Source organism: Chaetodon auriga, chromosome 7 (genome assembly GCF_051107435.1).
Source record: "Chaetodon auriga isolate fChaAug3 chromosome 7, fChaAug3.hap1, whole genome shotgun sequence".
Taxonomy (NCBI): Eukaryota; Metazoa; Chordata; class Actinopteri; order Chaetodontiformes; family Chaetodontidae; genus Chaetodon; species Chaetodon auriga.
This window is the reverse complement of record NC_135080.1, coordinates 3,405,932-3,422,299: the sequence shown is the minus strand read 5'-3', so window position 1 is coordinate 3,422,299 and position 16,368 is coordinate 3,405,932. Positions and strand designations below refer to the sequence as shown.

The 16,368-nt window shown below is 46.6% G+C and overlaps 2 protein-coding genes across 13 annotated transcripts in view; one reads left to right on the top strand and one right to left on the bottom strand.

Annotated features, from left to right (window-relative positions):
* Nucleotides 1–25: 25 nt before the first annotated feature.
* Nucleotides 26–12,069, bottom strand: rasgrp4 (RAS guanyl releasing protein 4). 3 transcript variants are annotated; one of them, XM_076735973.1, is made up of 17 exons: nt 11,928–12,069; nt 6,416–6,558; nt 5,252–5,363; nt 4,971–5,033; nt 4,725–4,856; nt 4,421–4,562; nt 3,889–4,062; nt 3,658–3,774; nt 3,060–3,335; nt 2,889–2,969; nt 2,496–2,600; nt 2,257–2,366; nt 1,958–2,108; nt 1,834–1,870; nt 1,536–1,667; nt 1,244–1,446; nt 26–1,011 (listed from the first exon to the last, which is right to left on the bottom strand). In XM_076735973.1, the coding sequence occupies exons 1-17, from the start codon at nt 11,942–11,944 to the stop codon at nt 901–903; spliced, it is 2,106 nt and encodes a 701-aa protein (XP_076592088.1). In that variant the 5' UTR covers nt 11,945–12,069; the 3' UTR covers nt 26–900. The 3 variants fall into 3 exon arrangements, with proteins under 3 accessions (XP_076592088.1, XP_076592085.1, XP_076592086.1); XM_076735970.1 differs by having other exon boundaries at nt 4,421–4,559; nt 11,928–12,051; XM_076735971.1 differs by lacking the exon at nt 2,889–2,969 and having other exon boundaries at nt 11,928–12,051.
* Nucleotides 12,070–13,966: 1,897 nt separating this feature from the next.
* ryr1b (ryanodine receptor 1b (skeletal)) overlaps nt 13,967–16,368 on the top strand; it is a 57,773-nt gene continuing 55,371 nt past the window's right edge. For 6 of the 10 annotated variants that reach the window (XM_076735825.1, XM_076735822.1, XM_076735818.1 and 3 more), the window contains exons 1-2: nt 13,968–14,179; nt 16,054–16,127. In XM_076735825.1, the coding sequence (XP_076591940.1) occupies nt 16,080–16,127 (48 nt within the window). In that variant the 5' untranslated portion in view covers nt 13,968–14,179; nt 16,054–16,079. Of the gene's footprint in view, nt 14,180–15,866; nt 16,128–16,368 lie in introns of those variants that run through there. The other 4 variants (XM_076735823.1, XM_076735821.1, XM_076735817.1 and 1 more) reach the window with 3 other exon arrangements.

The window sequence follows — 16,368 nt, the reverse complement described above, 5'->3', positions numbered from 1 at the left end:
GTTCAGTCAAACACAACACAGAGTGCATGATTTATCACTGCTGGTGTATTTTTTTCTTATTTTCAACAAGATTGAAATTGTGGACAAAGGACAAAACAAAAAGCTAAAAACAATAAACCAATTCTAGTGCAGTCCTGCTGAACCTGGAATGAGCTTTTTGGAGTAATTGAAAAGTCAAAAATATTGTCAGGGCAGGAAATAAACGTTTTCTGCTGCTACAGTTGTGAAAACTGAACGTTTTCTGGAAATGTCAAGGTAGTTAATCACATGTGGAAAACCAGTAAATCCAGTATTGCTATAAAAAAGGCCTCAGTGAAATGTGAAATTGTCTCCCAGACAGTGGCCTGATGTAACCACAGATAACACCTCAGAGATGGTAGAGCAATACCTGCTGGTTAACAAACTCATGGCATACATACATCAGCCAATTCTAAAATTTCTGAAGGCTAACTTTATAAATCCATGAGCAGTGTTGTCACATAGCTGCCAAAGTTTTGAGTTTTGTTTAGGTTAGTGTTGATTTCCTACCCTGCGTTGACTGCGTGTACATTAGATCCGGAAACCTTAACGTCTTTCGTCTGAAACGACCTTATGGATTGAGGTTGCGCAGAATCGTAGCACCAGAGAACCAAGGCACCTGTTCTAAAAAAACAAGACGAGGTCTTCATAAATTACAGTAGGAAAGTTGATGTTTGAAGCCTAAACAATAAGCCAAACTAATGAGACTGACAATAAAAACAAGTCACAACTACACTCAAACGTGAGGGAGTCCATGTACAAATGCTGGCGCTCTGATGTGAAAGGCCAGTAAATCTCATCAGTTCAACACCAGGCAGGCAGATCTGTCAGAAATGTGTCTGGATGTTTTGTCCATGAGGGAAAATGAAGAGGATGAAGAGCTCAGTCCGGCTCTCTGCTCTTGTCTTTGTAGAGATGCAGCTCCTCCATCTTCTCCTGCAGGAAGGACACGGGCATGGAGCAGCCCCGGCTCCTCTGAGGCAGCGTGTTCATCTGGAAAACAGAGGAGACAAATCTGAGGAAACTGCTCTCAAACTCGAATGGTATTTTATGATGGAAAAACCTTCTCAGTTTCTATTGGGAAAGTCTAAATTAAGCTTTCTATATACGCTTGCAAAGCTTTAATAATAACAGAAGAGATTTCGACTGCCAGACGGACATTTCTTCACTTGCTGAGGTCATGAACAACTGTGACGTAAAGATTGCATAAGAAGCCGGGTCTCACCTTCCTCTCTGGGGACGCGTGCACGCGAGAGTTGTGGTGGTTTCCCCTCTTGTCCCTCCTCTCAGGTGTCCACACTCCAGGGTCCGTCTGGGTGGAGCGGTCCGACAGCGCTGAGTCCCCGCTGTTATTCTTCCAAACAGAGGTGCCCTTGTTCTGTTCTGTCTCGTTACTTTGGGGAAAAACGAAAGCCTCCTCCTCTGAACCTGACAGAATATAAGAAATCACAGCGCTTGGTTCAGGGTCATTTCACAGGCCTGGGACGTTCGGTGTGTGTGATGGAGGGAGGACGTACTCCAGCTGTTGCCCTTGGTTCTGGAGTCGGGGGCCGGGGTGCACGGGCAGGACCCAGTTGTGTTTTTGTGCTTCTTCAAACACTCCATTCCCACCAGATCTCTACAGTGTCTGTGACAGTTTATCCCACAGTCTGAGGGACAGAGAGAGTACTGAGGTTTTAAAAGAAGCTCGACTAAAAAGTATCTGTTCACGTTTAAGTTTAAGAAAACGTGTTTGTTGTGATGTGGGTGAACTGATCCTCTAAGTTCTTTTACTTCACACAGGGCATCACCGTGCCACATGGACTGTGATCTTACCTTTGCAGTGGTAGCCCTGCTTGATGACTCCCCACAACTACGAGAGGACAGACACGACACATGTGATACTGCAGTTTGATTGGCCCTTTACATAAAACCAAAAACGGACACAGCAGATACTCACAAAGCCTCCACAAGTGTAACAGAACGTTGGCCGTTTATACGTGGTTTCATGGAAGTTGTGCACGTCATTGAAGTTGTAGCCCAGTTTGGCACATACAGACATTCCCCTCATGAAGTAAGAGGTGATTTCTTCACGGCTGATTTGTCCCTCCCTGGGCGGAAAATTTTCCAAAGTGTAACACAAACGTGAGTAAGTGAGTTGAGGTTTTTGGAAAGCATGAGCAGCTCATGTTTCACGCTGTCTCTGCTCTGCAGCCACAGCACCGTGAGAGGCCTTTGTGCGTGTCGCAGCTTCCTCACCTGTCAGTTTCATGCGTGCAGAAGGAGAAGGGGAAGTTGGCTGCTATTTTCTCAAAGTCCTCCAGTGAAATGTAGCCATCCTGGTTCTGGTCGTAGTTTTTCATTATGGACTGCAGGGGGCAACAGAGCAATCAGACATTCAGTTGCACTCGTCAAGGAGCAGTTGGTTAGTTCTGCTTTAGCCTGCCGAGTAATAAGGAAGTGAAAGACTGGGGTTTGCTGCAGAGTCACATACTCACATCCACCATCTGTTTAACGTGTTTAGATATGGTGTCAGGGTCGAGCCTGGGGGTGACCCCTGAACCCCACTCTGCCACTACGGGTGGTTTGACCGGGGCGACGGGCTGCGGACCAACAGACGCACTGATGAGACACGAAGGACTGCACATACGAGAAACAGGAAAAAAAAAGAGCACACCCACCACATAACACGCTTCCCTAACGTACAGCGCTTTGATGTGGCTGATTCTGATGTATTCCAGCACTGTCTGTGCTTTTGTTTTGAAGTAGATGTTACACCCACAGAGTGTATACAAATGTCCGCCCTCTTGTGAAAAGAGGTTATAACAAGTGAGAGCCTGATGGTGTTAGATAGAGCTCAACTTCAAAGAGGAGCATATCGCTCTACTGACCTGGATCTTGGGGTTCTTGGGTTCCTTCGTGTATGAAAGTTCATATATCTCATCCTCAGTGTAATATAAATCTAGAGAGAGCTGAAGCATTAAAAGAACATAATTTAAGATGTTCCTGGTGGAATATTTTTATCTGAATTCTTAAAAATCATCCCACTTTCTGTCTCGTACCGTGAGCAGATGCAGAAGGTCTTTGTTGGCCTCGAAGGGCGGCGTGCAGCTGTGGATGGCCAGGAGGTCGTTGATGTTGCTGTACAGGTGCTGCAGCTTGCTCAGGTTGATCTTGTCCTCGCTGATGTAGTCCGGCAGGGCCTCGTTCAGAGAGATCAGATCCTTCAGGTGGACGCCCAGGATGGGCACCTTGAAGCCGCTGCACTCGTTGTAAACCCGCCGGTAGTTGATGTAGTTGCTGCGTGAGGAGAGCAGCTCTGTCATCTCACTCAGGGCCTCGAAGAGGATAAAGACCAAGAAATGAATGACAAATGAGCCCGACTGTCAAATTTCACTGACACATACGTCGTTGATGGCCTTGCATCAAACCATATGTTCAAGTTACGTTTGTCCAAATACAAACAGACAACTAAAAAGACAAAGTTATTTTGATTTCTGGAACTTGCACACGTATCTACACAGTTAAGGCTAGAAATTAAATGAGAAATATTAAATGCAACCAAACCTCACCAAACTCAAAAATATCACATGGAGTCAAAAAATGTGAAAGACTCAGAAGAGCTGAATCATTCCAGCTTCGTCTGACTATTTAAGATACCTTAGTGATGTCAGGAGGCAGCAGGTTAGAGGTGTCTTTGAGGCGGGAGATTGAGCTGTGACAGAGGCCTCCGGTCACTGCCATTAGAGTGTTAAAGTTTTGCAGAGCTCGAAGTTTCTATAGAGGAGAGCAGAGCGAATGAGTGCCGCGTGTCAAACAAGAACAGCTCGTGGCAGCCAAACAAAAATCCCTCGGAGCCTCTTAACGAGTTTTGTCATGTCTGATGTTTACCTGAGCCACGTGAATGAACTTAGTGAAGACCTGGGCTCTCTGCTGGGCTGTGTGCCTGCTGAGGATCATCAGCTGGACCCACTGGGAGACTCCATTACACATCATGACCGAGCGCTCCAGAGCAGGGTTGTCCCTCACCGAGCCTCGCACCACGTAGCTGCGGTAGTCCAGGAACTGGCCAATCAGATAGCAGCAGTCAGGCCGGAAACAACTCGGGTTTAGAACTGTTTTCACTTTCAGATCTGTGACTAAATTCAAACCAGCCAGTTTCACCTTCTCACCAACCAGATAACTGGATTAGCCACTGCTGATCGTGAGACCGGTCATATTGTGTTTCATGTGGCCCTTAAACTAAAGCCTGATGACATCTGGCATTTGAATCAGTGGCGGTTCAGTTAACCATGTTATCAAATCTTTCACCTGATGTGAGTGTTTCTTTTGGAAGCAGCAACATCTCTGCAAGCCACGGCCACAGGACGACGCCTCACTGAGTTAGAGCAGCGCACGGTGAGACGCTGCTCGCTGAACTTACTGAAACGTTACAGAAGTTCTTGAACTCGAGGTAGCTGAGGTGCTCAGCCATCTCATCAGGCTCCATGTGGTCGAAGATCAAAGACACCTTCCTCTTCTTCACAGAGGGCGAGGGAGCCTGGAATATGTTCACATGAGGGCTTCTAGGAAAAGAGAGCCAAGCAACAGGACAAAAATAGACAGTTTTTCTATTTATAGAAAAATCTATTTTCTATTTATAGAAAAACGCATTTGAGTTGTGGCCAAAGAGGCAAACTACAATCCGTCCAGGGCGTGATGGTGAAGCAAGTGAAAACATGGCTCACAAGCAGGAGGTGTCAATGAGTTGCGAGTGTGTCTCCTCTCCGTCTGACCGGACCAGCGCCCACAGATCCCCCATGGTCTGCTCGAGGAGGGGGTCTGCCTCGAATACTGCTGGGAACTGGCTGATCCACTGCCTTGCACACAGCAGGACAGAAAATATGTTTACTACCCGCAAACAGAGCAGGATAACCAGTTCTGTCACAGTCACTGTCACACAACACGCTCATGTGGCTGCTGTCCCCACTCACCTGATGAGGTGGCAGATCTGCGTCCGCCTCAGCCCTCTTTTGTCCGACGGACAATCCTTATAAGTGAGAGAAAGAGTCAAGGATCTAAACACACTGTGCAGCTATGGTACAACATCACGCTCAACATCAGCCGGGACGTATACGTCAAATCTGCTTTGCCGTCAAGGAGTGCAAAACAAAGCCATGCCTGTTTCCTGATCTGATTAATGAACGTAGACATGTGATTGGGTGCAGTGCACCGGTGGGACCGGACCACTGCACCCAGTGACAGCGGAGGATATAGTGCGAGAAGTTTCTGGGCGAACATCTGAGATGGTACGACCCAGCTGTGCATCATCAGGGTCATGTGGACCAGCTGGGACCCTCTGGGGCTGGAAAGTTTCCCCTCTGAATCTGCAACCAAAACACAGCAGCACACTTTACACAAGGAGGATTAATGTGGCTAAGAACAACACCAACACAAACTGTGGGCTGCACGGCGGCTCAGTGGTCGAGGAGCTCAGCTCAGTTCAGCTGAGGTCTGCTCAGAGCGTTTTCCACTGCCATGGCGGTTTATCCACGTGTTCTGGTTTCTGACAGTCAGTGTTAACCTCACCATAAAATGACAACCTGCCCACAGTGCTCTCCTGCTACATCCAACTGTAACCGAGCGCAGAAATAAGCAAGAAAAGTGATGCAAGGAGTCACAAATACTGACTGTAACACATCTAAGCACATCAAACCGCTTGTTTTTATGAGGTTTTGACGCACACGCCTTATTGGTGTTACTTCAAGGATACATGATTCAAAGGATCAGTGCAGCCAACCTCCTAAAAACAAGCAAACAAACTCCACTTCCTCCTCGTGATTTCTGCACGCTCTGATATTTTTGGGATTATTTGTTTATTTCCTTTTGTTTCATGTTGTGTTGTTCATGACATACTGAGCAGCAGTGTCTCAGGCTCTGTTTACTCACTGTGGACTTTTCTTCTTATTCTTATTTTCCCTTGATGAAAACTGTCCCAGAGGAAAACTGTCTGATTCTCCAGATTAACCAGGACATTATGTTTGGACATGTTGACTCTTCAGTCTTTAAGCACCACAAAAGAAACGTAATTCACCTCCATGACTGTGTTGGTCTGTGTGCCAGATAGCGTTAGGGGTATCCAGACATGTTTTTGTGATTTGGATGAAGTGACCAATGAAGAGAGGCAGAGGAGAGACAGATTTGAATAGTTTAGCATTGCATGGGAATAGCTAGCTGGCCTCTGCAACCCAACAGAACAAAGCTTGATTGTATGAGACTGCCCTTTGTCTCCCCCGCTCCCTCCCTGTCAGTTCCTCTCACCCTGGATTCCCTCCTCTCTCTCCCTCATCCCTCATTTATATAACCAGGATGTGATAAAGAGTAAAGACACATGGCGAACTTCGGGAACACATGCGGACGTGCAGGGACAGAGACTGACCGAAGCAGTTCAGGCAGCGCTGTATAAGCTCATCCAGGCTGGCAGCACTGGCGCTGGGAGCAGAGCTCGGGCTCTGCAGGGCCCGACTGATGTCCTGAGGACTGGGACATGTATTCCTCCTCCGCTGGACCAGCTTGGGCTTCCTGAGAGAGAGAGAGCGAGAGCGAGAGAGAGAGAGAGAGAGAGAGAGCGAGAGAGAGAGAGAGAGTAAGTAGCTTTGAAATAAGTAGAGCAGAGTGTGGTGAGGTAGTGCAGGTCAGCGTCTGAGGAAATGCAGCTCCCCACATCTGATAAGCTGTGCTGCAGCTCTGCAGCTGTCTAAACCATCACACAGTAGCAGGACAACAAACAACTGCACAGCGCTCTGTGTTTCTCCACCTGAAGACAGACAGTGAAGAACAGTCCAGATAATGTTCACCGTTCAAACAGGTCACAGACTTTTATTTGCTCTGTGACAGGTTCAGGTGGTCCAAGAGCTTTTTTTCTTAAGAGTCACGAGAGTTTTTAGGAATATTTCTTTTGTCACAAATGTGCTTTGAAACATGCAACCCCTCCCTTTGTTCTTCCATACATTTTAATGCAATGTCAAGTGAAGAGAAGACCAATGCGCTATTAGATAATAAGGTATATTATCTAATATATAACTCTTGCATGAGCCTTAAAAGCAGCACAGCTGTGTTTCTTAGGTGGTTTTAAATGGAGATGACCATTTTGAAAGCTACAACATTTCTTGGCCAAACCCTTTGTACTATCCCAGCATGCCTTGGAACATTAGTCACAGTTTACACAGAAAATATGAAAGTCTGACCACATCTACAACAAAACTGATTTGCGATTGTAATTCTTCAGCATTTCCTCAGAAAGCCAGTTCCTCTCACCACCTGTAAAGTACAGCACAGTTTGTGGCGTGCACGCTAGCTAAAGGTATTATACTGCGATGTTACGACAATGGGAGACAAAGGCCTGCTGCACAAAGCAAACCTGTGGCAGCTTGTTTTTTTTTTTTATCTCGCTGCTCAACATTCAGAGAAAAAAATGTAAAAATGTGCGAATGCTGCAGACATACAGTGTTAGCATAGCATATCAGGCCACGGGGTGAAGCTGGAGTGATGCTAAAAACTGGTCAGAGGTGCAAAGTACTTTCAACCAATGAAAGGAAGGAAGACTTTCTTTCTGCAGCGTTAACAGAGATTTACTCTTTAAGGGCTTTTCAAATGCCCTCAAAGAGCCAATGACACTGCACGCCCATGATGCTATTAATGCTTCCTCTTCAGATCAGGGGCTCAGTTTGGCAACGTCTGACTGTATTTCCCAATATCCAGTAAGTTTCATAAACTGGTATCTAAACGTTTTGATCCATAGTCCTCCGGCCACTTTTGAAACGACACCAAAGTTTCCTCAAACGTGCGTAGAAACAGTGTGTACCGTGTGACAGTGTGACGCTGTGCCTCTGTGCTGCCGCTGATACCATGACATTACCAGGAAACAGTCTGACTTCAGAGAACTGGCGACAAGTTCCCTGAATGGCCAGATCTGCATCCCCTTCTCTTAACCTGTGCTCGTGTGCGCCGCTCGTTTCCCCAGCCCACTCACATTCTCAACACACACGCATTTGTACTGCTATCCTAGTGAGGACCCTTGTCGACATAATGCATTCTCTAGCACCTCACCCTGACCTTACACCTAACATGAAACTGGTTCTCACAAAGATAGCTGTACAAGTGTACACCCACACACACACAAACACAATGACTAACTGACACAGGCGTCCACACACAGCGGTCACAGGCGAACGCTGGGCTTGCTTTATGTACAACACATGAGCAGACATGGACGCAGCGTCTCATACAGGTGTACAGGGTGACATTCACTCATCTATTTATACACAAGCTGCTCTCCGGCCTGTACGTGCTGTTTCATCCGACCGTCACAGTTATCGCAGCCATGCCTGGATTCAGAAACCCTGATGGGACCACGTCAGCGGCGGCGGCATCTCTGCATCCTGGTAGTCCAGCTCCAGGCGGCTGGTTTGGAAACTTGCTGGGCAACAAAAGCCCACCTCCCCTCCTCCTCCTCCTCCTCCTCCTCCTCTTCGCCTCATTACACCGGCTGGCTGCTGAATTCAAAACAGTAACACTAAACAGCACAGCATGTACCACCCGAAGCTATGCTGCGGTAAGAGGAGGTGAAAACCTCACAACACACCGAGGCCTGAGAGGGAGAAGCAAAACAAGCACATCATCAAGCTGCCTCGCTTCATCTTCTCTTCATCTCAGCCACCTGTGACGCCTCTGAACGCCGTCCACTGAAGACCTCGTGTCTCCCCATGTTTTGTTCTTGCTTGTTGAAGGATAACATGCATCTCTGCATCTTTACAACCCCAGTTTGTGGTTTGCTGTGTAGTTTGTAAAGCCCTTTGATGCAGCTTCGTAGCACTGACTCGACTTCTCTGCCCTCTTCTGCCCCGAAAACCATTTCACAAATGGCAGAACTGGCAGCGTATACTTAACCTTTCCTCTTCTGACAGCACTGTGACATTTAGCTGATTCCTCTCAAATTCAAATCAACATTTTCTTGCTCTTCAGAAGAAAAAATAAGTATATTATTCTACATATTTTAACATACTGCACTCGGCGTGTTTCAGAGGCTGGTTCCTCATCCATTCGGCCTCTGAGTCACACTAAACTGCTTCCAGTTGACTTTTATTCAATTTAATATATTAATAAGAAATCCATTAATTCCTTTTTGTTTATTTTTGTGGCTCTTCATGCATATATTTTACATTTTTGTATTGCACAATGCACAAACAAATGAAGTCAGTAAATGAAATAAAAGATTTAAATGCTAAATTCATCAGTGCACATTTGGACAGCTGATTTCCTGACGTCTGATCGAAGGCCTTCTTATCTCCGTACCCTTTACGACCCGTCATCTCTCTCCTTCTGACTCAGACTGAATCCTCTCGTCTGTCGAAGCAGCCGCACACATGAGAGGACGCGCTCGCTACTACAAACAGAAGTGCTGATGGGGAAATGTTATTGATGTCATGACGTTTGTCAGGGAATTTCCCCCCGATTGCTGAGCAGGTAACACACAGCGCAGCACTCACTCGTCTCTTTTCTGTGACTTAAGAACAGCAGAGGACTGTTGGTAAATACAGCCTGCCTGTGGAGGACTCCCATGCAAATCCGCACACGGTTGCAGTTACTGTTTGGACATTTGCATTCACCTTTTCCCAAGAGTCAGATATCCAACACAATGATTACCCCTCCACGTTGAACAGTACGTTCATGGAAACACGACGGCTGAAACCTGGTGGTGAGAGGAAAATCCCCGTGTGCATGACAATGAGGAAGAAGCCTGAAAAAGTAGTAGCTTCTTTCTTTAAATATTAATGAGCTTGGGTCTGCGTCCATCATATCACTGATTTCACGTTAGGAAGCCCTCCCACACCTCCTCTTCCTCAGTGTCCACTCCTTCACCCGCTTTTTCCTCTTCCTTCGTCTTTGCTCTATTCAGGCCATTCAGGAAGCCGCTTCTCTTTTTTTCCCTGGAAATCCCCCTCTCTCTCCCTTTCCCATCCGTGTCAGGACTCCTGGCTACAGATCCAGTCCCCCCCTCCCTTTTCTCCCTCTCTCGCTCTCACACTGGCAGGGGGATATGCAAATTCCTCTCTTTCTTTCCTTAATTGATTAATTGAAGCCAGGGCCCTTTGAAGGCCTTGTTTGTGAGCTGCTCTTTTCCTCTCGCTCTCCCCTCTCACAACCTGCGTTCTTGTTCCCTCTGCATCAAGAGGATGCATCTACTGCAATGAGCCATTCATCCGTTCGGTCCAACAGTGAAGTCACTGTACCAGCCGTTACTGTAACGGCAGAAGATATTCATAAACCTCTTGGGCTGTTTTGTGAGGAAGAAGAAGTAGAAACTGGGCTGTGAGCCATGAATCTGTTGAACAATGAAGTCATACCTGTACATGTACACACAGCCTCAGTGCCTGCGCGTACTCTCTTTCTTTTGTTCAGTCATTCTACTTCCATTTTCAATCATTTGTGCATCTTAGCAAAACCTAATCTTGACAGTTTTTTCATCGGTAACACACGTTTCTCTCGTTCAAACCTGCTGAGACATGCAGCTCAGCACCAGTTCATCCAACATCAAGAATGTGCTCGTGCCATAAAACACTTCACGTAACACTAAACGCCACCAACAGCAGGCAGCATTACAGCGAAGAATCTCTGTTGAGCATAAACCAGGATTTGATTACAACAAGAAGAAGGACGCTGCATCGACTGTGTGACCGTTCAGGACGTCACAGAAATGATTCAGAAATGCTTCGACGGGCTTATTTAACTCGAGCACACAGAGAGTCACTCTAGTAATGCAACAGGATAGCTGCAGATATAGAAATACGAGTGTGACGTGTCGCCCTGCACGCCTGATCCATCACTTTGACTGGAAGAGAAATGAGCACAATCGGCTCGTACAATTACAAAATGTTCTGGGTGACTCTTTCTTCACCTGTCTTTCAAAAGGTCACCAAGGAACGGAGACAGGTGCTCAGTGTTGTGTGTCACAATCAGGAGTTTATGCATTTTTTTTCCTTTTCAGATCAGAATGTAGAAAAAGCTTGACAAGCAGTGAAAAGGGAGCCACAGTTCAGTCCACATTGACTTCAGTTGTACTGACAGTTTTGAAAAAGCAAACTCAGTATTGAGAAACGCCTGCTACCCATTGCAGTAATGTTGCCACTCAGTCAGTCCACCTTAAACTCAGGTAGTTAAATCACTTATAACACACGTCTGACTACCTTAACACTCAGCACACAACCTTTCATTCCAGGCAATCTGATAAGAGCTGCGGTCACAACTACAGCAGCAAAAAAGCACCTCTGAAAAAACAGGCGGCTAAATGTGGAGTTTCTCAGCAGGATCTAAGATCAAAAGCAAAGAGAAAAGAACAGCCAACGTCACTGAACTGACATGTAAATTGAGATTAGCTGGACAGAACAGAAAAGCAGAAGACATTTCCATGGAAAGACGAACAGGCGGCGCTCAACAGGCACGCACAACTGTTGAATGTCAGAGCTCGCTTGTGTGCAGTACACACACATAATTTGAGATGTTGATACTGTCGGCTGATATGCAGGTCAAACACATCAGACTGTGCCTGAGTGTGCGTGTGTGATGTGTGTGTCTGCAGCATTGCCTTTAGCACAAAGCTCTGTCTCCACTGCACACACTGTCTGTCCACACGAAGGGCAGAAAACACACACACCAAGCAGAAAATCAGACCAAATGGCCTCATTTCTCTTCGACTTGTCGACAGGCTTTGCACAAACCACACTGCATCTCACAACCTCAAGGTTCACACATCGCCGCTGCACACAAACACTTGCTGCTGACACACACTCAGACTTACACTTGCATTAGAAACTGAGCTGCAAGTGGGTCTGAGTGCAGCAGACTCTTGCTTTTTGATGCACCTTCTTCTTTTCCTTTCTCTTTCAAATTACCTCTTGGTCTTGTTCATTGCAGAGCTCTTCTCCTCAGCTGCACTCCTCCTCCACTGGCGATCCGCACGGGCATCTGAGCGTGTCCCTACAGCTCCATGGTTGACCCTGCTCCTCCTCCTCCTCCTTCTCCTCCTCTGTGTCCTCTACGTGTTTATGTGCCCAGGACTGCAAGAGCGGGCACAGGATGGAGAGCTGCTGGGGGTGAGGGCTGCCCACCTACCAGTCATCGACTAGACTAAACTCCACGCCTAAACCCTGCTCATCAAACCACTCTCTGAGTGTCAGTCAACCTCCCTCTCTGCTCTCTGAAGATATCTATAAACCACAAATCATCAGCAAAATATACTTTGTGCTCCCTCCACCTGCAACAAAGCAGAAATGTTAAGAGAAAAAGCCTCAAACAAGCTTCAACCTAGAGCTACCAAAAGTCATTCACTTGCCCCTTCAACATAAACAAGTCAGCATCTTAAATGGAGGAACTGGCTCTGACAGATAGGGGAACTCACATCAGTTTCTGTATGTGTGTGTGTGTGTGCACACAAGGGGGAGGGGAGAGGAGCGAGAGAGAGAGAGACAGAGAGACAGAGAGAGAGAGAGTGAACACAAATGCAGTACCCATAGAGGAAGGAGGAGGAGAGTTAGAGTGAGATAGTGATGAGCAATCATCTGAGCACCATCAGTGTACTCCAGGAAGCTACATCTGCGGTTCTTTTTTCAGAGCATCAACACAGAAAAAAATAGGCCACACCTAAGTGTCACTTTTTGATGCAGTTTTCTGGAGCATCGCCTGAACTTGGCAAAGGAATCAGTTCCTGAAAATAAATCGTCAGGTGTCGATGATATTGTTGAATCTTGTCTCCCACCTAGATTTGTTTATCCAGGGTCTCAAGTGTCCCCAAAATCAAGTCTATCACCCCGATTTCTACCTTTTTAACTCCCTCTGTCATTTCTCAGGGTAGCAAGTGATTACACAGGGAGGTAGTGTTTGTGCTTGTGAATGTGGCTGTGCAGCTGGACAGGGAGACTCAAAGGCATCCTTGTTTTAACACACCAAGAGGAAGAGGCGACCAAACAGGGGACATTAATGTCCCTAAGTCTGCAGAGGTGGCCTCTTTGCTGCAGGAAGCTGACTGGCTGGCAGAGAGAGTGGGCGATATGGCATTCAAAAGCAGGAAAAGATGCACAGAGCGGGAATCAGAAAGGAGATCATTGAAGGACTTAAACAGGGTACATGGAAATGTCACAGAAGAAAAAAAAAGTCTTTCCTGGTAATTTGGTAATGTTACTGTAATCTTAAGCAACAGTTCTTTAAAAGAGGAAGAGTTGCAATCACCTCATCTGGTCAATCTTGACACGACACGCGCTGACAAAACAAACAAAAAACCTCATTTTTGTTTTAATTCAACCCCATTCTGCCACAGTGAATCCCATAATTGTTTTGTTTTATGACAAGTTACATTTGTGAATTAAGTGCATTTTATTTTCAGGCTTTTATTTTGTTATTGCCTGTTAAAACGGAAGTCTTTTAAGTGGACAATATCGACGCACATTGACGGTAACGAAAAGTAAAAGGAACGGTAACTTACGGGACTCGTAGGCTTTCTGTTAAATTAAGACAACGTGGGGGAGGTCAATGTTTAATCAGCACACATCATATATTTGTAAAAAGTTTGATTTATATTTCGATGTGATAAGTTCGTTGACTTTTTGTCGTTGTTAGCAAAGTAACGTTAACTAACGTAACGTTAGCGTTACGTTACAGTCTTTCGTAGATATAATTCAGGGCCATTTTCTTCCTTTTGTTTCAATTAAGTTTGATGGAAGCAGCACAATAACAGCCAAGACTTACCAGTGCTGGGCCGGGATGCTACCGTGACACTTGATAAAGCTTCATTTCAGAGTCCATTGGAGTCTTAGGACACAGATTTGAGTCCATTTCTCTGTACACTGTCGCCACCTTCAGGCGCGGCGCCGCAACTGCACCCAAACTGAGGCAGATTCATGAGTTGGCAGAAAAACCGGCAACAGCAGGTCTCCTCTGAGTCAGGACTCATACTCCCAGAATTCATTTTAATTCTGCTTCAGTGGCGTAGCACCTCCTCCTCCGCCTTCTCTCCGTTTTCCCCGCCGGACGCAGTTGTATCCCGGCGAGCGGCGTCCCAAAACACCTTAATAGGCTGCCAGCTGCTGTTGCAGTGGGAGATGGACGAGACGGCGAGCATGCTGAAGGATGCCAGATGGAGCCTGAGGAGGTAAGGACGCGTCTGAAGGCTGGCCACCGTTTCTGATTGAGTGTGTGATGCGCTGTTTTCCGCGCAGACTTCCAGCTTTTCTGTGTGGTGCATCCCTGCTGCCTGGTGTGACCAAGAGGGGTGTGCCACTGACACCCATTCACATCCCCTGGCTCCTACAGGGATGCATCAGGCTGTCCTCTCAGAGATGATGATCCGGTGACAAGACCGCAGTTTTGGCCTGAGACTTTGTAGTCTGCAAAAATGTTTTGCTCCTACATTGTTTAATCACACTCTTTTGGCATTATATTTCCAGTCTGTTGGCCATTTTGTGTCAAGGCACATCTGTTCAGAGGTAAAAGAGGACTAATGGGATTTTATTCAGGCTGTAAGGACACTAACAGGGAAGCTGCATGGACACCACTTAATGCAAAGAGGTAAATGCATGTTTTCCACTAAGGCTGAAAGATTATTCATTATTCTACAAATCTTGAATAATAAAAGTGGCATATTTTTCATATTCAAATGTCATATTTTCCAGAGCCCAAGGTGCTTCAAAAGACTTGATATGCCCACAATCAAAGATAGAACATTTACAGTGATATATGTCAGAGAACAGCAGCAAATCCTGACGTTTGACGAGCTGTGACCTGAAAACGCTTTTGCCATTTTTGCTCCATAAATGTTTCACACAAATAATCTCTTGTTAATCCACCTCTCACCCACCTAAAAAAAGAAGAAACAATCACACTGATCAGTTAGGGAAGAATATGAACAATATCATTTAAAAGGAAACAGCAGATTTCATTTTCAGTTTACTGTATGAAGCAAAACATGGCAGACGTGGAGTGGTTCCTGCTTGAAATGTAAAGTTTTGCAGCTTCACTGTTGTTGTCTCAGTGGTTTTACGTGATTTTAAAGTGGCCTGTGTTTGAAAAAGGGCAAAGTTAAGTGTTTCCATGCACTGACCAAACAGAATTTTAATGTTGAAGAATCAAATCTGATAAAACCACACACACACAGTCCCGATCAAGCAGATTATTATAGTTTTTTAACCAAGAACGTTGTTTTTTTTGGTTTAGTTTCCGGGAATTTGTGCACTTAAATTGTCCAAATCAAGTCTATTCTAATCAATAATCAGATCCCCCATCATGCATCTCTGCTGAATCTGTCCTGCATTGCTCCTGCAGAGACCACGATAACCAGCTCAGGTGTCTGAATCGTCCAGGTAGCTCCATGTAGGTGCAGAGCAGCTGATGCAGGTCGATGCACTCGTTCGCCTGCTTCTGAAGGGTTTTCGCCCCGTGCAGCTGACTTTGAAGAGTTAAGGTGTGCAACTGTACTTACTGCACACTCCCCAAAGGCTGGTCCTCACCCCCCTTTCCTTTTATAGCCTTAGACATGTGGAAGGAGAGGAGGGGAGGGGTGTGTGTGAGTGTGTGTTGGAGGGAGGGAGCCTGTGTGAAGGAGTGGCCCACTTCTACAAACATGGCGGCGTGGTGGGATGGGAGCTGTGTAAATGTGTTAGAAGGTGCCTACCCCTCCCTCCCCCGCCATCCCTCCCTCCCTCCCTCCCTCCCTCATCTGCGGTTTGGGGGGGATGCAAGGCGAGAGGGGAGAGGAGTCAGGGAGAGCCTCGCCTCCCGTCACTCTCTCTCACAGCACCGTGAGAGCCACAGGACTCATGCCGTCCTCCAGCACACCCACACACACTAGCACTGAGAGCGAGAGACACTGAGAGAGAGAGGGAGAGAGAGAGAGGGAGGGAGAGGGGTACAGCGACAAGGAAGGACAGAGGTGCAACCTGGAGAGGGAGAGGGAGGGACGCAGCGAAGGAGATAAAGAATCCGATTCCTGAGGAGAGAAAACAGAAGGATTTTCTCTTTTCTCCCGAGGAGCTGCGAATAACCCTCGGCGAAGGATGGCAGAAGGGGGAGAGGGAGAGGAGGAGATTCAGTTCCTGCGAACGGTGAGTCCTGCTTACTTTCCTTTCCGGGAAGGCTAACCTGCACGGGCTGCTGGAGGGGAGTTTGGGAGGTCTGGGGCTGGAGAAGGAGATGAGGAGTTCTGAGAAGTGACTGTTTTCTGCTGAGGAGACGGAATTCATTTACACTCTGTGATCCTCCAGAAACAACTCGATGGCTCCTTCAGGGGCCACCGGCTGCACACTTTCATCACTTTTGCTTCCCTGGCAATGAATATTTAAGTCA